Source organism: Salvelinus fontinalis, chromosome 25 (assembly GCF_029448725.1).
Source record: "Salvelinus fontinalis isolate EN_2023a chromosome 25, ASM2944872v1, whole genome shotgun sequence".
Taxonomy (NCBI): Eukaryota; Metazoa; Chordata; class Actinopteri; order Salmoniformes; family Salmonidae; genus Salvelinus; species Salvelinus fontinalis.
The window spans coordinates 5,902,825-5,926,758 of record NC_074689.1 but is presented as its reverse complement, the minus strand read 5'-3'; the positions used below and the strand labels follow the sequence as shown (position 1 = coordinate 5,926,758).

The 23,934-nt window shown below is 42.0% G+C and overlaps 1 protein-coding gene across 1 annotated transcript in view; it reads left to right on the top strand.

The window, feature by feature from the left end:
- The window catches only part of LOC129822798 (receptor-type tyrosine-protein phosphatase N2-like), a 264,670-nt gene that overhangs the window by 78,775 nt on the left and 161,961 nt on the right, over positions 1-23,934 (top strand). The window contains exons 4-8 of the mRNA XM_055881221.1: positions 14,707-14,951; positions 15,916-16,360; positions 16,606-16,869; positions 18,800-18,840; positions 22,878-23,386. Coding sequence (XP_055737196.1) covers positions 14,707-14,951; positions 15,916-16,360; positions 16,606-16,869; positions 18,800-18,840; positions 22,878-23,386 — 1,504 coding nt within the window. The remainder of the gene's footprint in view (positions 1-14,706; positions 14,952-15,915; positions 16,361-16,605; positions 16,870-18,799; positions 18,841-22,877; positions 23,387-23,934) is intronic.

Here is a 23,934-nt window from a genome sequence, read left to right as displayed (position 1 = left end):
GTTATTCTCTTAAATTTAGCTAGGCAAGTCAGTTAAGAACACACTCTTACTTACAATGACAGCCTACCAGGGAACAGTGGGTTAACTGCCTTGATCAGGGGAAGAACAACTGAATAACAACTTTTATCTTGTCAGCTCAGGGATTCAATCCAGCAAACTTTCAGTTACTGCCCCAACGCTCTAACCACTAGGCTACCTGCCGCCCCAAAAGGATCTATGCATAGTCACTTTAATAACTCTACCTACATGTACAGATTACCTCAATTACCTCGACTAAACGGTACCCCCGCACATTGACTCTGTACCAGTACCCCTTGTATATAGCCTCGCTATTGTTATTTTACTTCTGCTCTGTAATTATTTGTTACTTTTATTCATTTCTTTTTTTTTGCTATTTTTCTTAAAACTGTATTGTTGGTTAAGGGCTTGTAAGTAAGCATTTCACTGTGAGGTCTACAACTGTTGTATTCGGCGCATGTGACAAATAACATTTGATTTGAAATATATATATATATTTGAATTGTAAGAATTATTTTATGCAAACAAATTAAACCTTTGTTAAGAGTTTGTGTATTTTCAAGTAGGTGACTGGGAAGTTCTTGCTTAATTTTCAAGAACTTGCTGTAAATAGTTATTGTGAAATTCACAGTAACTTGTGGCTGATTTCTGTCATGTTCACTGACCTGATAGTGTGGAAGGAAGGCCAGGTGAGGGGAAAACCTAGTACAACTGAATGTATTCAACTGAAATGTGTTTTCTGCATTTCTGGCATGAAAATGAACCATGGGAAATTTTAACCAAACAGTTTGGCTGTAATGAGCTCTATCCAACCATCACAGCTATAAAGAACCCTTCCTGATATGCAAAAAAATACATTTAGAAAAAATAGTTACAGTTAGATTTCTAGAATTGTTTGCTTGAATATGTGTTTTTGCATGTACCTATGCTACACAATTATAAATAACTTATTATTATTATTTTTGTATATATTTTTTTCACTAATACAATCTGTTAGTTGGACTTATTGCACCTGATACTGAACTGGTTGTTCCAGTTGCTTTAGGTAGTCTAAATTGTGTCCAGTATACACTGGTGACCATTGTCCAAAACACAACGAGGGCTAGTGACCAACAAAAGCACAATGTAGGCTGGAGACCAACAAAAACACAATGTAGGCTGGTGACCAACAAAAACACAATATAGGCTGGTGACCAACGAAAACACAATGTAGGCTGGTGACCAACAAAAACACAAAGTAGGCTGGTGACCAACAAAAACACAATGTAGGCTGGTGACCAACAAAAACACAATGTAGGCTGGTGACCAACAAAAACACAATGTAGGCTGGTGACCAAAAAAAACACAATGTAGGCTGGTGACCAACAAAAACACAATGTAGGCTGGTGACCAACAAAAACACAATGTAGGCTGGTGACCAACGAAAACACAATGTAGGCTGGTGACCAACGAAAACACAATGTAGGCTAGTGACCAATGAAAACACAATGTAGGCTAGTGACCAACAAAAACACAATGTAGGCTGGTGACCAACGAAAACACAATGTAGGCTGGTGACCAACAAAAACACAATGTAGGCTGGTGACCAACAAAAACACAATGAAGTCTGGTCTCTCTCTCTCTCTCTCTCTCTCTCTCTCTCTCTCTCTCTCTCTCTCTCTCTCTCTCTCTCTCTCTCTCTAATGTTGGTCTGCTGTCTGTCACGGTGGCAGATGAAATCGACCAATCGTTTGGTGCCTCCAGCCAAGAACAGACATCTGAAGATTTTTAATTGACACAGTGTAATAGCACAAATGGATTCACTAGGCTAATTAGTTCATGTGCTCTAGCGGAAGTGTATCCAATGGAACTAAAAAAAGGAAAGTGTTAGACAGTTGATTGTATGGCTCAATTTAGTTGTAACATTAGGTTTTTGACTAGTGCACTACCAAAGTAAGTATATGCTTTAATTCATGACCTTAAAAAAAAATCATAAAATTAAATTATAAATGTAATTCCAGGTCTCATTCACATTCATGCAGTATATATAACATCCAATATCATTATCCTCAGTTGTATTCTGGCTACAAGACTATCTGAAACATCTGCAACTACAGGCTGTCTCAGCCAGAGGGCAGCAGATACCTTCAGCACAAACCGTGACCACAAAGAACAAACCTCTCCCAGGTAATTGGCTTTACAGGCCACTTTAGGCTTAATCTTTTATAACAGACGTAAACGAGTGTTGAAAACCATAAAAAAAAATAAGCGGGCATCCATAGGAAATGATAAACGGAGAAATGAATACTAGGCACAGCGTGAGACCACAGCATTTAATCGAATTACTTCTCTGAAATAAACGGATGAGACTTAGGAGGATGAGAGTAGGTGTGTCAGTTTGTTCCAGCTCTATTTCCAGGTGTTAATATCTCTGAAATGTCATCCTCCCTCCATCACACACTTTTGCTGGCGCTGCTCAGTCTTGAGCTCCGGTTAAACCCGGATCAGTTTTGCTTGTGTCTCATAGAACCATATCTAAAGACTAGTCTTATCTTTTTTTAAAATCACTGCACTGTCTATGCTTCAATGTGTTTTACATCTTATCGGCTTTATCCCTATTGAAGTGTCTGTCATCGTTGAGACGTTCCCCTGTTGAAGAGCAGACAGGGCGATTGAGACTATTGCACTGTAACCTAAATGGAGGAGAAGAAAGGAGGAACATCAATTGCATTGATTTGCAATTCTCGTTATCTTGCATCTGAGTTGCTGTAGAAGAAATCATACAATCTGGGCTCTGCGCACAACATCCAATGTCATTAGACCAATAGAAATTGACCAGACACAAAAAGGGTTTCTCTTGTTTTCCGTGTTCCTTGCTTTGTTTGGCCGTATCCATACTGGGAGGGAGCATTATCGGCTATTACATTTTCCACACGCCGCCTCCGAGTGCAAGAGACTGTCATCCACTGCAAATGACTTTAAATTAGCCTGCACCGACAGGGCTATGTGCGAAGGCGACTTTGGGATTCATACCGTGCAAACACAGTGTCCACGCATCATACAGCGACGCTTTCAAGGCTTCTGTCTGATTTGTTTTATCATCAGGCTTTTGATAGCATTGTATAACATTGCGCGCATGCGCGTGTGTAACATGCAAATTATCTCTTGATAATTTTGTATTTTCATTGGATTATGCCACATTTCGTGCAGGGGAACCTATACCAGATGCGAATGCATTTCTTCACCCGATTTCAAGAGTGTTTTCTTACGTCAATATCTATCTCTGTCTCAACGCCATCACTGACTACCTTTTCCCCTCACTTTATTTAGACAGTTGTAAAACAATAAGGGGAGACTGGCGGATGGAAGAAAAGACACAGGCATTGAAGCCTGGTCTTCAGTGGGGAGAAGCATATATTAGGTCAGAACCATGGAGCTTTACCGCTACACCACGGGTTCTGCTCTCTCTGTCTACCTCGGCTATCTGTAATAAGGACCAGGCTCCCTGCTCTACAGCAGGTTGACCCTTCAGCATCACCCTTGATCCATGTGCAAAGCAGAGTGAATTGTCATTCCTCACTCACTCTCAAGACAAGTGAAGTAAGATCATTCATTGTGAAGTTTGCATCCGTGCTATCGCTATGATCATCTAGCCAGTCAGGAAGGTGCAATGACCACAAACAGACAGTGGGTCATTTCAGCACTACTGATCTCCCTCTACACAGGTTCTATACGTGCTCATCGGTGGCTGTGTGTCTTTGCGTTGAGGTGTATCTTCCAGAACAACAAAACATACAATCAGACCTGGTTTTAAAATACTATTTTAACTCTTTCAAATTCTGTTATAATTTGCTTTAGCCTGCCTGTAGTTCCAGATGGGTTGGTTTCACAGCTTTGTGACTATACTATTGATTCCATTGCGCCAGGCAAGCTCAATTAAACCCAACAAAATGATTTGAAATGACTTCAAATAGAATTTGAACACAGGTCTGCGTACAATATGTCATTTCTCACCCACACTCTGTTATAATTACATTATATACAGTTTGCTGTCTTAGATGTGTATAGTGCATGCTCATTCACACAGACTCACAAATGTAAGCTGTTATGTAAGCTATTTTGAAGAGCTTTCTATAGCTAAGCTAATGATTCCAGCTGTATTTAGTGTTGAAGATCTCAGATTTAGTACTACTTTTGGACCATGTAGGCGTATTTACTTCCTCTATGCCACAGTATGTGAAAATGGAACTCTTAGGTAAAAAAAGTGGAGTATTATTGTTGAACAACTTGTGAGTCATGTGTGGGTTGGACATTTCTTAGTCCACAGTTGATTTGAGCCAACGCATGGGTTTCTGTAAATGGGAATGTCAACTTCTGAAACAGTGTTCTGACGAGTGGAATATTTCCCCAGAATGTTTGACTTATAAATTGTATTTCTTTGTATCTGCACAGTTGTTCTGAATTTCTCAACATAGTGTAAAACCTTATATAAATATTTCCCAGAGTGCCTTGCCTTAACAAGTGAATTGTAGAGTTACCATCCATAACTGTATTTGTTAGTGACAGACAACTGGTTGTTGCATTCATGCAACAAGAGCAACAGAGAACATGGCTGCTGTTTTACAGTCTCATAGTGAATGTGGTTGTTGGGTAATTTATTTGGTGTATAATATTTCTGACACCTTCTCTTATGACCGAAAAGAGCTTCTGGATATCAGGGACAGGAATCACTCACCTCATACTGGTAGGAGATTTATTCATTAATGAGTCGGATGTGAAGGATTTACTTCAGACACCCAATGAGGCCTTCATCCCCATCATTCGCAGGAGAAAGAGACAGAGTTATCGGGGACGTAGGTCGGGGTGCCTTGTAAGGTCGGGGTGCCTTGTAAGGATCCGACGGACGGCGAGTGGGTAATCTGCCTTTACTATCAGTCCTGTTAGCCAACGTACAATCATTGGATAACAAAATAGACAAACTATGCTCACCTATATCCTACCAATGGGACATTAAAACTGTAATGTCTTATGTTTCAACGAGTCGTGGCTGAACGACGACATAAATAAAATACAGCTGGTGGGTTTTGCGCTGCATCGGCAAGATAGAACAGCCGCCTCCGGTAAGACAAGGGGGGGTGGTCTGTGTATATTTGTAAACAACAGCTGGTGCACGAAATCTAATAGTAAGGAAGTCTCGAGGTTTTGCTTGCCTGAGGTAGAGTATATCACAACAAGTTGTAGACCACACTCTTTACCAAGAGAGTTTTCATCTATATTCTTCGTAGCTGAAAACTCTCCTCCAGAGGCGACGCTCCTAGTGGCCGGGTACTTTAATGCAGGGAAACATATCAGTTTTACCAAATTTTCTACCAGCATGTTAAATGTGCAACCAGAGGGGAAAAAAACTATAGACCACCTTCACAGAGACCCGTATATAGCTCTTCCTCGCCCTCCATTTGGCAAATCTGACCATAATTTTATCCTCCTGATTCCTGTTTACAAGCAAAAACTAAAGCAGGAAGCACCAGTGACTTGGTCAATTAAGAAGTGGTCAGATGAAGCAGATGCTAAGCTACAGGACTGTTTTGCTAGCACAGACTGGAATATGTTCCGGGATTCTTCCGATGGCATTGAGGAGTACACCACATCAGTCACTGGCTTCATCAATAAGTACATTGATGATGTCGTCCCCAGAGTGACTGTACGTACATACCCCAAACAGAAGCAATGGATTAGAGGCAACATCCGCACTAGGCTAAAGGGTTGCTGTCGCTTTCAAGGTGCGGGACTCTAACCCGGAAGCTTATAAGAAATCCCGCTATGCCCTCCGACGAACCATCAAACAGGCAAAGCGTCAGTACAGGACTAAGATTGAATCGTACTGCACCGGCTCCGATGCTCGTCGGATGTGGCAGGGCTTGCAAACTATTACAGACTACAAATGGAAGCACAGCCATGACCTGCCCAGTGACACTAGCCTACCAGATAAGCTAAATTACTTCTATACTCGCTTCGAGGCAGTAACACTGAAGCATGCATAAGAGCATCAGTTGTCCCGTACGAATGTGTGATCATGCTCTCCGTAGCCGATATGAGTAAGACCTTTAAACAGGTCAACAGATGGATTGCCATTAAGTGTACTCCGAGCATGCACTGACCAACTGCCAAGTGTCTTCACTGACATTTTAACCTGTCCCTGACTGACTGTAATAACATGTTTCAAACAGACCACAATAGTTCCTGTGCCCAAGAACACTAAGGTAACCTACCTAAATGACTACCGACCCGTAGCACTCACGTCTGTAGCCATGAAGTGCTTTGAAAGGCTGGTCATGGCTCACATCAACACCATTACCCCAGAAACCCTAGACCCACTCCAATTTGCTTAAAGCCCCAACAGCTCCACGGATGATGCAATCTCTATTGCACTCCACACTGCCCTTTCCAACCTGGAGAAAAGGAACACCTATGTGAGAATGCTATTCATTGACTACAGCTCAGCGTTCAACACCATAGTGCCTTCAGAGCTCATCACAAAGCTAAGGACCCTGGGACTAAACACCTTCCTCTGCAACTTGATCCTGGACTTCATTACGGGGTAGGTAACAACACATCTGCCACGCTGATCGTCAACACGAGGTTCCCTCAGGGGTGCGTGCTTGGTCCCCTCCTGTACTCCCTGTTCACTCATGACTGCATGGCCAGGCACAACTCCAATGCCATCATTAAGTTTGCCGATGACACAACAGTGGCAGGCCTGATCACCGACAACAATGAGATAGCCTATAGGGAGGAAGTCAGAGACCTGGCCATGTGATGCCAGGATAACAACCTCTCCCTCAACAGGATCAAGACAAAGGAGATGATTGTGGACTACAGGAAAAGGAGGACTGAGCATGCCCCCATTCTCATCGATGGGGCTGCAGTGGAGCAGGTTGAGAGCTTCAAGCTCCTTGGTGTCCACATCACCAACAAACTATCATGGTTCAAACTCACCAAGACAGTCACGAGGTGGGCACGACAAATCATATTGCCCCTCAGGAGACTTAAAAGATTTTGCTTGGGTCCTCAGATCCTCAAAAGGTTCTACAGCTGCATCATCGAGAGCATCCTGACGGGTTGCTTCACTGCCTGGTATGGCAACTGCTTGGCCTCCGACCGCAAGGCACTACAGAGGGTAGTATGTACGGCCCATTACAGCTTCCTGCCATTTAGAAACTCTATACCAGGCGGTGTCAGAGGAAGGCCCTAAAAATTGTCAAAGACTCCAGCCAGCCTAGTCATAGACTTTTCTCTCCCACCACACGGCAAGCTGTACCGGAGCGCCAAGTCTAGGTCCAAAAGGCTTTTAACAGCTTCCACCCCCAAGCCATAAGACTCCTGAACAGCTAATCAAATGGCTACCCAGACTATTTGCATTAGCCCCCCTCTTTTACGCTGCTACTCTCTGTTTATTATCTATGCATAGTCACTTTAACTCTACCTACATGTACATATTACCTCAATTACCTCGACTAACCTGTGCCCCTGCACATTGACTCTGTACCAGTACCCCTGTATATAGCCTCGCTACTTCTACTTTTAGTTATTAGTTTATTTTTATTTTGTACTTATCTATTTTTTAATTAACACTTATTTTTCTTAAAACTACATTGTTGGTAAGTAAGCATTTCACTGTAAGGTCTGTTGTAATTGGCACATGTGACAAATAACATTTGATTTGATTCATCCTTTTTGTGTCCAATTACTTTACCAAGTAAGATACTAAGGAAATATATTATTGTAAGAAAAAAAAATGTTTACGCAACACCATGAGTATTTCATAAGGCCTTATTTTGAGGGCCTAGTTTCACGTTAATGCAGCGACCGGAAAGTCACACGTATCACTTTAAACCAAAGTCACGCCCATCATTATCATATTTCCCAGCATGCTCTACTGCTGGTATATATATATATATATGTATGTATATATGTGTGTATATATATATATGTGTGTGTATGTGTATATATGTAGTACTAGTCAATAGTTTGGACACCTACTCATTCCAGGGTTTACTTTATTTTTACTATTTGCTACATTGTAGAATAATAGTGAAGACATCAAAACTATGAAATAACACATAAGGAATCATGTACTGTAGTAACCAAAACCAAAAAAAGTGTTCAACAAATCAAAATGTGTTTTATATTTGTGATTTTTCAAAGTAGCCACACTTTACCTTGATGACAGCTTTGTACACTATCCACTAGATGTTGAAACATTACTGCGGGCAGCCCCAAGAACATTAGTGAGGTCGTGCACTGATGTTGGGCAATTAGGCCTGGCTCGCAGTCGGTGTTCCAATTCATCCCTAAGGTGTTCGATGGAGTAAAGGTCAGGGCTCTATTCAGGCCAGTCAAGTTCTTCCACACAAATCTCAACAAACCATTTCTATATGAACTTAACTTTGTGCATGGAATCATTGTCATTTCAGAACCGCAAAGGGCTTTCCCCAAACTGTTGCCACAAAGTTGAAAGCACAGAATCATCATAGGTTACACCCAGCTTCATAATATAGACTTGTGAAACTGGACATTTGTCAAGAGTTCAATGATAACATTCACCTAAAAAACACAGTTGGGGAAGGCACTTAACATGAATGAATCGAACAAGCAATCTCTCTGTCACTAACAAATACAGTCATGGGTAGAAACTTGAAAAGACAATGCATACTTGGAAATTATATTAGCGGCATGGCTTTGTGTGTGTGTGTGGGGGGGGGGGGGCGTGGATTTCAGGTAGTTATTTTTGGCCACCCGTGAGAGGAAGTGTTGTACTAGTTTAAGTGGTCTATGGTAGAGGTATATCATAATCACTTGCAAGAAGCTTAGTCATCATGATGATGATGATGATGATGATGATGCAGCAGTATGTATACCTGGTTAAAGAAGGGTGAAATAAAAAATATTAAAATGTGTTGTCTAGCTGTGACTTCAAGGTAGCAAGCCATTGTTGTATTCCTTTAGCATCTAAATTAAATTGTCCTGGAGTAATGCAGTGGCTGGAAATTCATTGTTTACAGGCTGTGTCAGGCCTGTAGTCACATTGTTCTGACTTGTAAAGTGCTGTGTAATTCCAATTTGAATTTGGGTGGAGTGGGGTTCTCAGTCATTTTGTAGTTTTAACACCTGTAATCTGCATTAAGGATGATGGCCAAGGTTGGGAAGACTCAGATATTAGCATCTAAACTAGAACAACCATTTCAGTAATGAGTGCAATAAATTCAAGTATCATGTTGGATTAGTTTAGAAAATGTATGTAATTTATATTTGCATAGCATAAGATGAATCAATCAATGCACAAACATAGATATTGAAACAAACAATTCAAAAAATCTTACCTGCAATAGAGTGTGTTAGGAAATATTGGTTCATAGTAATGTGTATGAGTTCCAGACCCCTGTAGGGTAAAACTAGACCTTAAAATAAGACCTTATGAAATACTGAACATAGGGTATTGTGTTAATATTGTGTGTTGATTTGACACTGGATACTTTTCTGTGTACAAACATTATAGCAAAAATAAAAAAAGCTATATGGAACTTAACTGTGGAAAATAAAGGTGTCTCGTTGTGGCACATTAAATCAAATAAGACACCGTAAAAGATGATTGAAGTGGATACATTTTTATAAACTTTCTGGCACAATTGTTTTATTCTATTCAACTCTTATCATCTCAATTAATTTGTTTGAAACTTGTTGAATTATTAATTGAACATCAGTTGATGGACACATTTTTTAATAATCTATCACACTTCTTTACGTCTCTTTTTAAATACCACAGCTGTTGCCACTGAGACTTGAAGGGGCAATCTGGGATTCAAACAACAACAAAACAACAATTAATTTAGAAAACCAAAAATGTATGCAAAGCTCTACAGAGTGTGTGTTGCAGACGGCCCAGTACATCACTGGGGCCGAGCTCCCTGCCATCAAGGACCTTTTTATTTATTGTGTTTTATTTAACCTTTATTTCACTAGGCAAGTCAGTTAAGAACAAACTGTTATTTACAATGACGGCCTACCAAAAGGCAAAAGGCCTCCTGGGGGACGGGGGCCTGGGATTAAAAATAAAAAATAAAAACAAAATAAATATAGAACAAAACACAAATCACAACAAGAGAGACAACACAACACTACATAAAGAGAGACCTAAGACAACAACATAGCATGGCAGCAACACATGACAACACAGCATGGTTGCAACACAACATAACAACAACATGGTAGCAACACAACACGGTAGCAGCGCAAAACATGGTACACACATTATTGTGCACAGACAACAGCACAAAGGGCAAGAAGGTAGAGACAACAATACATCACACAAAGCAGCAACAACTGTCAGTAAGTGTCCATGATTGAGTCTTTGAATGAAGAGATTGAGATAAAACTGTCCAGTTTGAGTGTTTGTTGCAGCTCGTTCCAGTCGCTAGCTGCAGCGAACTGAAAAGACAAGCGACCCAGGGATATGTGTGCTTTGGGGACCTTTAACAGAATGTGACTGGCAGAACAGGTGTTGTATGTGAGGATGAGGGCTGCAGTAGATATCTCAGATAGGGGGGAGTGAGGTCTAAGAGGGTTTTATAAATAAGCAACAGGTGACCAGTTTACAGAGGAGTATAGAGTGCAGTGATGTGTCCTATAAGGAGCATTGGCTTAGTTTGGCAGCTGGGATGAAAGAGGAGGAGCAATTACAATAGAGGAAACCAAGTCTAGATTTAACCTTAGCCTGCAGCTTTGATATGTGCTGAAAGAAGGACAGTGTGCTGTATAGCTACACTCCCAAGTACTTGTATGAGGTGACTACCTCAAGCTCTAAACTCTCAGAGGTAGTAATAACACCTGTGGAAGGAGGGGCATTCTTCTTACCAAACCACATGACCTTTGTTTTGGAGGTGATCAGAACAAGGTTAAGGGTAGAGAAAGCTTGTTGGACACTAAGCAAGCTTTGTTGTAAAGCATTTAACACAAACTCCGGGGAGAGGCCAGCTGAGTATATAAGACTGTATCATCAGCATATAAATGGATGAGAGAGCTATGAGCTATGTTGTTGATGTAAATTGAGAAGAGTGTGGGGCCTAGGATCGAGCCTTGGGGTACTCCCTTGGTGACAGTCAGTGGCTGAGACAGCAGATTTTCTGACTTTATACACTGCACTCTTTGAGAGAGGTAGTTAGCAAACCAGCCCAAAGACCCCTCAGAGACACCAATACTCCATTTATATGCTAAAACACAAGAATGGAATGGTCTACCGTATCAAAAGCTTTGGCTACGTCAATAAAAAAGGCAGCGCAATATTGCTTAGAATCAAGTACAATGGTGACATCGTCAATGACCTTTAAGATTGCAGTCATACATCCATAACCTGAACGGAAACCAGATTGCATACCCGAGAGGATACTATAGACATTAAGAAAGCCAGTCAGTTGATTATTGACAAGTTTGTCCAACACTTTTGATAAACAGGGCATAATAGAAATAGGCCTATAACAGTTAGGATCAGCTTGATCTCCCCCTTTATATAAAGGACGAACAGTGGCTGCCTTCCAAGCAATGGGAACCTTCCCAGAAAGGAGAGACAGGTTAAAAAGGTTGTAGATAGGCTTGGCGATGATAGTGGCAGCAACCTTAAAGAAGAAAGGGTCTAAACCATCTGACCCAGATGTTTTTTGGGGGTTAAGTTCAAGGAGTTCCTTTAGCACCTCGGACTCAATGACTGCCTGCAGGGAGAAACTTTGTAGCGGGGCAGGGGGAAAAGAGGGAGAAGCACCTTTACACCAGGCGGTGTCTAAGGAAAACCCAGACTATTGCCAAAGACCTCAGCCACACAAGCCATTGACTGTTCTCTGTGCTACCGCCAGGCAAGTAGTACCGGAGAATCAGGTCTTGGACCAACGGGCTCCAAGGAATTAGGCTGTTGAAAAGCTAATCAATGGCTATCTGGACTATCTGTATGGACTATCTCTAGTGACTCTACCTGCACTGGCTATATGCACACTCACAGTTCTCTATCCATACACTTACACTGACACACACATGCACTCACATACACCCAAAATACACACACACAGACACACATAGGCACACACACACAGCAGAGACTTCTTTTGACTTTTAGTATTATATATCCTGTTGACTAGTCACTTTACCCCTGCATATACATACACATCTACCTCAATCACCACATATCCCTGCACATTGCAATGGTTATGGTTCTCCTTGTACATAGCTTCATTCCTGTGTGTTTTATTTTTCATTTGTGTTTATATTATTTTCTTATTTATTATTGCATCATTGGGAAAGAGCTTGTAAGTAAACATTTCACTGTGATAAATACAATTTGATTCGATTTTTATGTGTTGTGATGGGGTTGACGGACGGATTACTTTCCGCAACCCTCGACATTATACGCTCCACGGTCTAGTCGGGGGTATCATGGGATACATCAGTGGCAGATCGACATTGTTCCAAAACCTCATCTAGAGGTCATGAATAGAGATGAGCATTATAACATACCAGTCGTGTTATGGATGACAGGCCAGGCTAATGAAGTCATATTGTATGTAGACACTTTTGGTTAAACATTCCTGTCCTGGCTGGTTGCTAGCCTATTGCTCTCCTCTATCTGTCCATCATTCACAAATTCCATTAGTCTCTTTGACTCTCAGAAATAGGACCTCTACGAAGGCTAACTTTGTAGGCGAGAATGTCTGAAATAGTCACAAAATATCATGGATTCTATGGTCTATGGATAAGACCCATACATTCCAATAACAAGTCTTCTCATTAACTTAAAGGGCAAGTCCACCACTTTTCACCCTCATTTTCGTTATCTACCACACAATACCATTGTCTTTATACTGTACGTGAAAACAGCGCATTTCTACGTTGTGTAGAAAAACATATCAAGTTAAAAAGTTCTAGCTGATGACATCAAAAGTTAAAACATTTTAAAAACAGTGTTTTTCAAAATACTATAAGATTCCTGGTAATGTTGGGAGCAAGAAAACACCCTCTCTCTGGCTAGAAACGCTCACAGTGAAGCGTTCTTTCGGACCATTCTTCATATCTTTTTAACCACAGATCATAGAATTGCGCCGTTTTCACATACCTAGACACTGGTATTGTGCTATAGATAATGAATATGAATATGAGGTTGAGAAGTTGTGTTATTGTCCTTTAACGTTGTCAATGCTATTAGAATAACAGTAAAACTGCGTTCCATGTCTGACCCATGCAGATGGATACTGCACTGCATTATTATATTATCGGGGGTATTTTTGTGGGCTTTTCTGCAGTGGAATGCAGCCGTCCCTGTCGGCTCTTTGGGAATGAGGCCAGGTGGCCATGTTGTTTTGGGTCTCTTCTTGCCCGGGTAGCTCCATCTGGCCTTGGCAGCGCTATGTTGTGCCCCTGCCCGGGAGCCTTGCATTCTGAGTATGTGTTGGCAATTAGTGGAGATGTTGGCGTTGCATTTGGCTGCAGTGTGACATTCTCACAGGGCTTGTTGACTTGCTGCGAGGGCGCCATGTATCGCTTTGCTTTTCCTCAGGTTCACTGCAATCAGAATTCAAGAGAGGCCACCGCCAGATAACTCCACGCTACAGTGTTCACTGATTGCATGACCCTCTGTTTTGTTGCTGTCTCAGGTTCTCAATGTTTTCCAATAAAATCGGTTTAGTGTTTACTTTTATAATGAGGCACACAAGGGCAACCTTGAACATCAAACTGTAAGATGCTAGGGTCACACTTTATTTGGTTAGTCCCATATAGTTGATCTACAGATGGTCATACTATCAACAATCTGTTGATAAGCAAACGCTTGCTAATGTTACAGTTACGTTTAAAATAAGGGTTAGGGTAAGAGTTAAGGTTAGGATAAGGTTTGGGCTAGAGTTAGGGTTAGTGGATAGTTAGTTGAAATGTTGACGTCTACTGAACATCTACGAACCATCTACAAACCATCTACTAACCACCTACAAACCATCTCCTTGGGACTCAATTAATTAATTCATTAATCAATCAATGTACATGCACAAACATAGATATTGTAACAAACAATTCTAAAAATCTACCTGCAATAGAGCATGCTGGGAAATATGATAATGATGGGCATGGTTTTAGTTTAAAGTGACATGTATGAGTTTCCTGCACTTGTATTAAGGTAAAACTAGGCCCTCAAAATAAGGCCTTATGAAATACATATGGTATTGTATTACAAAAATGCATAGATTATGAAAACATATTCGTTTAGGATCTCACTTGGTGAAGTCCATGGTGTCATGGGTGGTAACTCTACAATTTACTCGAAAGGCAAGGCACTATGGGAAATATTTGAATAAGGCTTTACACTAAGCAGTGTGTTAATTTAACACTGTTCCGGTGTGTCTATGGGTCCACAGACTCCACAGTGTTGATTTAGCACTCTCTTTTAATTTGCTGTGGATCAACACGGGATAATGTACGTTGGTATTCTTGCACAAACAGAGTGGTAACTTGGGTTGTATACACTAGACACAAAGTGGAAGAAAACAGCCAGAAACGAGGAAGGACTTGTCCAATAGGAAACGCTAATTTGTGTTTTACCATTGCAAAATGTTTTGCTATGTGTGCACTAATGAATATGACCATGGTTTAACATCAATTCACTCGACTCCATCTCTCTAGGGTTGACATGGCAGGATGCTACCACCCAGCAGGTGATCTCCAGAGAGCTTTCCAAGTTACGCAAGGTTCCTATCCGAAGGCCGGAACCCCCTTCTGCCTCCCTGACACTCTATGGTGGAGCCAGGAAGCTCAAGACTGGAAAGGGAGAGCTTGGCGTCCAGAAGTACCTGCAAGAGCTTGGTCTCCTTCCCCAGTCTGTTGGCACTGCTCGCCAGGGGCCCCAGCGAGAGGGCCCCCTCACTAAGGTAATGTCCCGATAGAGAAGCCATTCCATGGGAGGGGAATGGTTCCAAACCACCTGTGTTTCGTAGCTATAGGGGACCATGGAGAGAGAGGCCCCGGCCTTGGTAAACCACGGGCTCCATGTCCTTTTTTTGGGCCCCATGTTTTCATCTTCTTTCTGTCCTAATGAGTAAGAGGAAGAAACCATCTTGGCAGGAGTTAGCTATGTTGTCTCTGCGCTGCTTTCATTTCCTGTTTCTCCTCTTTACAATCCTGCTGAGAATGTATGATGCCCATTTAGAAAGGAGGTCCCATCACTTCTTGACTATATATATATGTGTATATATGCTAACCATGTTTGTCATGCTCTGTCCCACGATGCATCAAAGAACCCCACCTCATTATGAAGGAGGGTCCTGAACTCCTGAACTCTGGACAAGCTGCCTGGCTACTTCCCATTCACGTATTACCGTAGCCATGATGGTGTCCAGAGTTGAGGAGTTCAGGACCCTCCTTCATAACGAGGCAGGGTTCTTTGATGCATTGTGGGACAGAGCATGACAAACATGGTTAGCATGAACAGCGGAGGCCCATCCTGCTGGGTTAATGCCATTAGGGTGTCCCAATACTACCAAGCTAGGGAGAATCACATTATCTCTGGGGACAGAACGACACAAAGTAGGAAGATTGCCTACACACAGATTTCCAGAGCCTATGGGTCTAACACCTTATCCTTGTGTTAATTGTGTCAATGTATCTACGTTAATGCTTGTCATTGTCAAATGTATTTATTTTGAATCTACTGCTTTAATTCAGTAGTTTCTAGGTTGGTTTATGAGATGCTAGTGGTGCTCTGTTTGATGGGGGAGATGTGTTTTGAAAATCTGTTCTGAAAATGCACAAAAATGGCTATTGAGTGAAACTATTTCCTTTAGAATTTCCATACGCAATTTTCAAGGTCAGCTGATAAGCATGGTTGTGTTACAGAATGAAGACTTCCAGCCCAAGAAGGGAAAGTCTACATTCTATAGTCTACAGTCTGCAGAGCCACCCCAGGGGGGTAAGGTCTTCACACAGGGCGCCGTGGGGAGCTGGAGACCCTCAGTGGAGACAGCCTACTCCAGCCAGGAGCCTGGGAGTGCCAGGGGAAGTGCCAAGGGGTTGACTGCCCAGCTGGAGCGCTACCTGGCTGGGGCAGCACACACGCAGAGCCGCCCAGTACAAGGGGCAGTGGTGGGATCAGTGGTGGGACCCAAGGGGAAGCTCCACTATCTCAGCTATGTCAGCCCTGTACGCTCTGGTGATCAGGTGGAACCCCAGACACGACTTGGTGGCAGTGGCTCCAAACCTCCAAGGCCCAACATAGACAGGCTTCTCTTCAAGGCTGCTTCCAACCATCGGGTGCCCAAGGAACAGCTCAGTACAGTGGATGGTAAGGGCTTCTTTTTCCCACAATAATATGTGTTTGCACTGTCATGTGTGCTTTTGTGGACATCAGATTAATTTGTAGTGGATCCACACACACACACAAAAAAATAGAATTTCAAAGATGTATTGTATGATATTTTATTCATTTCGAGGCAGTAGTGCTTCTGTGAATATCAAAGCTACTGGACAGTTATAGTGGATCTCACATTAACTTTTCTCTGTGTTCCTCCTTTCTACCCTCTCCCTCAGAACGGTTCATCCAGAACGTGGTCAACCAGCTGGGGAGGCAGAGAGTGAACATGGACGGTTTGATGGGTAAAGACCTGAACCAGCTGGCAGACATCATCTCTGAGGTCCTGCATGTGGTGGATGGGGAGGGGCCCGGGGCCAGAGCTAAGCCCAGGGTCATGGCACCCATACGGGACAGGCAGATGAAGAGAGAGCCCTTACCTTCCAAGGACCAGGATGAGAAGGACCAAGACGACATGTTGGGGCAAGATGCAAAGCTTCAAGGTATGAATTCATTAATTAATTAATACATTCCTGCCCCATAGGGAAATTTGCTTGCCAACATTTCTGGGGTACATACGTTATAATAATACATCACAAGACATACCACACTTCACATACCACACTACACTAAGTGTGGAAACATTAAGGACACTTTCCTAATATTGAGTTGCACCGCACCCTTTTGCCCTCAGAATAGCCTCAATTCATAGTGGCATGGACTACAAGGTGTCAAAAGCATTCCACAGGGATGCTGGCCCATGTTGACTCCAATGCTTCCCACAGTTGTGTCAAGTTGTTTGGATGTCATTGGGTGGTAGACCATTCTTGACACACAGGAAACTGTTGAGCGTGAAAAACCCAGCAATGTTGCAGTTCTTGACACAAACCGGTGCGTTTGGCACCTACTACCATACCCTGTTCAAAGGCACTTAAATCTTTTGTCTCACCCATTCACCCTGTCTCAAGGCTTAAAAAACCTCCTTTAACATGTTGAGAAGCCTCCCCTTCATCTACACTGACTGAAGTGGATTTAACAAGTGACATCTAAGGGATCATAGCTTTCACCTGGATTCACCTATGTCATGGAAAGACCAGGTATCCTTAATGCTTTGTACACTCAGTGTATATCAAATCAAATCAAAGTTTATTTGTCACGTGCGCCGAATATAACAACCTTACAGTGAAATGCTTACTTACAAGCCCTTAACCAACAATGCAATTTTTAAGTAAAAAAGAGTTATTAGATAAGTAAATAAATAAAAATAAAAAACAGTAAAATGACAGTGAAAATAACAGTAGCGAGACTATATACAGGTGTTACCGGTACAGAGTCAATGTGCGGGGGCACCGTTTAGTCAGGCTAATTGAGGTAATATTCAACATGTAGGTATAGTTAAAGTGACTATGCGTAGATGATAAACAGAGAGTAGCAGCAGCGTAAAAGAGGGGTTGGCGGGGGGTCACAATGCTAATAGTCCAGGTAGCCATTTGATTACCTGTTTAGGAGTCTTATGGCTTGGGGGTTGAGAAGCCGTTTGGTCCTAGACTTGGCACTCCGGGACCGCTTGCCGTGCGGTAGCAGAGAGAACATTCTATGACTAGGGTGCAATTTGCTTCTGTGGCTGCAGTCTGACAATTTTTACGGTCTTCTTCTGACACTGCCTGGTGTAGAGGTCCTGAATGGCAGGCAGTTTAGCCCCAGTGATGTACTGGGCCGTACACACTACCCTCTGTAGTGCCTTGCGGTCGGAGGCCGAGCAGTTGCCGTACCAGGCAGTCATGCAACCCGTCAGGATGCTCTCGATGTTGCAGCTGTAGAACCTTTTGCGGATCTGAGGACCCATGCCAAATGTTTTCAGTCTCCTGGAGGGGGAATAGGTTTTGTCGTGCCCTCTTCACGACTGTCTTGGTGTATATATCACAGCACATATTTCACAAGTCATGGTCAGATTAGCCTAGGCAATCCAGAGTGAAAATCTCGCACCAACTATTCAATTCGGTTCTGGGGGAGAGACTAGAACGAGGAGCTGAAGCAGGATGGTTGCTCCACTCCCCTCTCTCTGCAAGTTCCAGTCAAGTCTTTGAGCCAAATGTCCCTTCCCCTTCCAACATTCGGCTAAATAGTGATTCGAACAAATGACCAGTGGCTAAAAACCAACTCACTGGAGAAATTGTCGACAGATGGTTAAGGTACCATTTATGTTACGTAAACTGTCCACAAGAGTTAACAGACAGACATAAAGGTACACTTGCATTTATCACCAGGTTGAAAGTAAAGTAAAACCTGTGTGAAAAAGTTTTGTATTGTTTGGTTATTAGCCGTAAAGCCTTAACTTTAGCAAGTTTAATTGTCCACTGTTTTGTGGAAAACAATGGGAATTTGTATTTTATCTTGTGAATGTTTTCCCCTCACACATTCTGATTTTTACAGGGCAACCAATGGAGGATGCAGACTCTGAGCCAGACGACAAGGTAGGCCTAATTCACATCATGTTTTTAGCAACCGCTCCTTCAATTGCCACTCATTGATGAAAGGACTATATAAAACTCTAATGATAGACATTTGAAGGTAAATTACCACTTTCAAATGAATTACCACTTTCAACGGAAAGAATATCAGTCTGTTCACTATGATTTCAAAGAGATTCTTATAAAAATATCAGTCTGCGGATGTTTAAGGTTTGTAAAACTTGTTTTCTGTCCTATCTGTTTCATATTAAATATTTGCTTGCGTAACTTTAAAATAACCCTTCTTTAAACTTTTTAGAAACAGTAGTATACCAGTACTGACACAAATCATTGAAGTAAGTGTTTGCATGGACATTTCAGTCAGCATTTTGAAACCTTTGTATCTGTTGAACAGAATGATGTCTAAAAGGAAGGAAAAGAAACAGTTCACGTTGAACTTTCATTGAATTACTTCTTTAAACCCTCAGCCTTAATGGAAACACATTATTTTCTCATGGAACAAAACCCTTCAATTTAAAAATAGGTTCACTCGTCTTATAAAGCAAAACCTTTGCAGTAAAATAGAGAGCACACTGTTAAAATGAAGTGCTTTGTAACACCAAAACTAGTGGCAACTGAGCTTCAGCCAACTTCAAGGAGACGGAAACTTAACTTGGCTGGAGTTTTGATACACATCATCCTGAGATGTTCTGAAACATTACATGGTGAGTTGTAACACAACGAAATCAAGTGTTGTGCAACATGTTGCCAGGGACTGGGAGCACTAAAAGAAAAGGTTTAAAACACTATTTTAGTTTTTTCGAGTCCTGTTTAGTGCAGAATTAGATGCCTTCTCTAAAGGTGTAGTTCGTTTCCTCTCTATAAAGCCGGGGTGTCAAACTCATTCCATGGAGTGCCAAGTGTCTGCAGGTTGTAGTTATTTATTTTCAATTAAGCCCTAGACAACCAGGTGAGGAGAGTTATTTACTAATTAGTGACCTTAATTCATCAGTCAAGTACAAGGGAGGAGGAAAAACCCACAGACACTCAGTCCTCCGTGGAATGAGTTTGACGTGCTCTAACGCTTCTGAACACCATTATGATGTTATGAATCCTGTCTAGTGCAGAAGTGTATCCCTTTATCTGAAGTGTCTTAATGTTTAACATTGTTTTATGTGTTCGATTTGATATTAAACACCATTTTGGCAGGCAATGTCAAGCACAGGGTTCAAACCACCAGCAGTAATTGGCAGGTAATCTGCTGGAATTGAGGACTGCATTTTCCACTGATATTGTAGTCATGAATGTGGGTATGGCTGCTGTCCTCATTGAAGGTCAATTTGCCTGATGGTTTTCATATCCGTTCATCATGATCCATTACACCTCATAGCACAACAAGCGTAATATTCTTTCTTCAAACATTTATACAACATTTGTGATAGAATCCTAAAGTCAAGAAATTGTGAATTACCCACAATCCTCAAAAAACAGTCACGTGGCAAACTAGGAAATGCAAAGAGATTACAACCAAAGACTTCCAATGAGTTCAATCACTTTGTCTCTCTTTAGTTATCCTAATGAAAGATACTTACATTTTGAGCAACATATTAACTTGGATTTACATTATTTTGCTGATATGAAATTGAAACGTTTTGCATACATTTTTTCAAATATATTTTGAGTGTATTTTGACACAGTTATGAAATGACAGAGTGGATACAGATAGGTGGGAGAAAAAGATTGAAGGGTTGGAGCGGGAATCTAACCCCGGTGGGGAGAGGGGTGACCTGTCTAAAGTGGGTGGGTTTACCGCTAGACCACGGGCTTGTATGCAGTGCCTTTGGAAAGTATGCAGACCCCTTGACTTTGTCCACATTTTGTTAGGTTACAGACATTCTAAAATGGATGAATTCCCCCCCCTCATCAATCTACACACAATAGCCCATAATGACAAAGCAAAAACATATATATATTTTTTTTTTTACAATTTATATAAAAACAAAAAACTGAAATATCACATTTACATAAGTATTCAGACCCTTTACTCAGTACTTTGTTGAAGCACCTTTGGCATCGATTACAGCCTAGAGCCTTCCTGGTTATGACGCTACAAGCTTGGCACACCTGAATTTGGGTAGTTTCTCCCGTTCTTCTGTGCAGGATCCTCTCAAGCTCTGTTAGGTTGGATGGGGAGCGTCGCTGAACAGCTATTTTCAGGTCTCTCCAATGATGTTTGATCGGGTTCAAGTCCGGGCTCTGGCTGGGCCACTCAAGGACATTCAGAGACTTGTCTCGAAGCCACTCCTGCGTTGTCTTGTCTGTGCGCTTAGTGTCGTTGTCCTGTTTTAAGGTGAATCTTAGCCCCAGCCTGAGGTCCTGAGCACTCTGGAGCAGGTTTTCATCAAGGATCTCTCTGTACTTTGCTCCGTTCATCTTTCCCTCGATCCTGACTAGTCTCCCAGTCCCTGCCGCTGAAAAACATCCCCACAGCATGATGCTGCCACCACCATGCTTCACTGTAGGGATGGTGCCAGGTTTCCTCCAGATGTGACGCTTGACATTCAGGCCAAAGAGTTCAATCTTGGTTTCATCAGACCAGAGAATCTTGTTTCTCCCGGTCTGAGAGTTTTTAGGTGCATTTTGGCAAACTCCAAGTGGGCAGTCATGTGCCTTTTCTGAGGAGTGGCTTCCGTCTGGCCACTCTACCATAAAGGACTAATTGGTGGAGTGCTGCAGAGGCAGTTATCCTTCTGGAAGCTTCTCCCATCTCCATAGAGGAACTCTAGAGCTCTGTCAGATTGACCATCGGGTTCTTGGTCACCTCCCTGACCAATGCCCTTCTCCCTCGATTGCTCAGTTTGGCCGGGGGCGGCCAGCTCTAGGAAGAGTCTTGGTGGTTTCAAACTTTTTCCATGTAATAAAGATGGAGGCCACTGTGTTCTTGGAGACCTTCAATGCTGCGTAAATGTTTTGGTACCCTTCACCACATCTGTGCCTCGACACAATCTAGTCTCGGACCTCAACTGACAATTCCTTCGACCTCATGGCTTGGTTTTTGCTCTGACATGCACTGTCAACTTTATATAGACAGTTGTGTGCCTTTTCGAAATCATATCCAATTAATTTAATTTACCACAGGTGGACTCCAATCAGTTGTAAAAACGTCTAAAGGATGATCAATGGAAACAGGATGCACCTGAGCTCAATTTCGAGTCTCATACCAAAGGGTCTGAATACTTTTGTAAATAAGGAATTTCTGTTTTTTGTTTTTAACACATTTGCTAAAATGACAAAAAAACTGTTTTGCTTAGTCATTATTGGTTATTGGGTGTAGATTGCTGAGGAATTTGTTTTATTTAATCCATTTTAGAATAAGGCTGTAATTTATCAAATGTGGAAAAAGTCAAGGGATCTGAATACTTTTCGAAGGCACTGTTTTTTTGTGTGTTTTTTTTGTCAACTTCAATGTAACCCAGAACAATTTCTTAGTTTATATGGTACATATCAACGAAATGTACCATCTTACTGCCCATCCTGTTTCTAATCTGTTAAAATAAAGCATAATAAGGCCCGTATCATCAATCAATAGGGCTGTAAACTATTTGTGTTTCTCATACAAATCGATGGTTTAGAAATACAGTTTGTTGATTCTGCCTTTTACATGCACTGAAACCCCATATGGTGTTTTCACAGCACTCTCAAAAACACCAATATTCAGGTTGAAGCACCACTTTGGCTGTTTCAGAGTACTACATTTCTGTTTTAAAACACAATCTGAGTATTTTAACACTTACATTGGGTTTACATTTCAACACCGTCCAAACACCAGATATCAGCTTAGGTGCACTACTTTTATGGTTTCATTACACAATCATGTTGTTTTAATACTTTATATTTTTCAGTGCAGTGTTAGAGCACCAGTGTCTAATCCCTGTGTTGCTATCATAGAAATAGAATCACTAGAACGGTTTTCCCCGTTCAAGTCAATGGGTCTGAAATTCGTGGACCGGTGGCCTTTTTAGAAGTGATTCTATGTCTATGGTTGCCATATCCTACCACAGGACCCAGGCTTCGTCAGTAAGCTGTTGGAGTACCTCAATATGGACCCCTTCAGTGATGAGCCAGATGCACAGATGGAGGTTGATGGTGCTGGGGCAGCAGGCGGCCCCTCTATTGAGGGCCAGAGAACAGTAGGTCTGGAGAATGTGAGAAGCAGGACCACACAGGGCCAGGTGCCTGTACAACACCCCTGGGTGGAGAGGTACATGGCCATAGGAGGAGAGCATAGATCTCCAGACCAACCGATGGATGTCCAGGCTTCTGAATCCATGGTAGACTCCGAGGTGGAGAGGTGGATCCACGGTACCAAAGCTCCTCCTCCTCTGGAGGCTGAGACAGACCTCCTGGCAGATAAACCACAGAAGAAGAATCTCCTTGCAGAGCCACAGAAACAGGACATGCGACTCCAGGAGGAGGAGGAGGTGGTGCATATGGGGGTCAAAGCTTACTCGAAGTCACATCAAGGGAAAAACCACCTCGGCGACTTTGGCTACATCATTACAGACACAGAGTGAGTATGGTGAAGATTATACTTGCTGCTATTTACCAAACATAATGTATGTATTTATACTTTAACTTCACAATGAGCAGTTATCTCCAGCTCCGTGTGTTTCCTATTTTCTTTTCACCTCATAATTGTTTTATTGTTGGGCATACTGTGGTTAAAATAGGCCTAAAGCAATCTTTGTTGCCTAAATTCATGCTGCTGTTGAAAAAGCATACATCTTTCAAAACAACACAGACATATACAAACTTTTTATTTTTATAGAGAATGATCGCTTGATATCCTTGGTGGTGCACTTGGTCACAATAGCTGTGATGATTAGTCCTTCAGTGTGTGGGTATTACCGCACTGAATTACAGTGTTCATGATGATATGGTGTCAGCAAAGGGCACCAGAGTCAGTCTCCACTCGGCTCAGCCTCACACCGCAAGATAGGTTTCTATCAACTGTGTTTCGCCTGTGGCACTTTCTCAAATCCCTTTCTGACGTTATCAGGGAGAGTGTCAGAGCGCTGTCCTTTACCTGTTAAACAGCACGCCTCTCGCTTTCTTGGG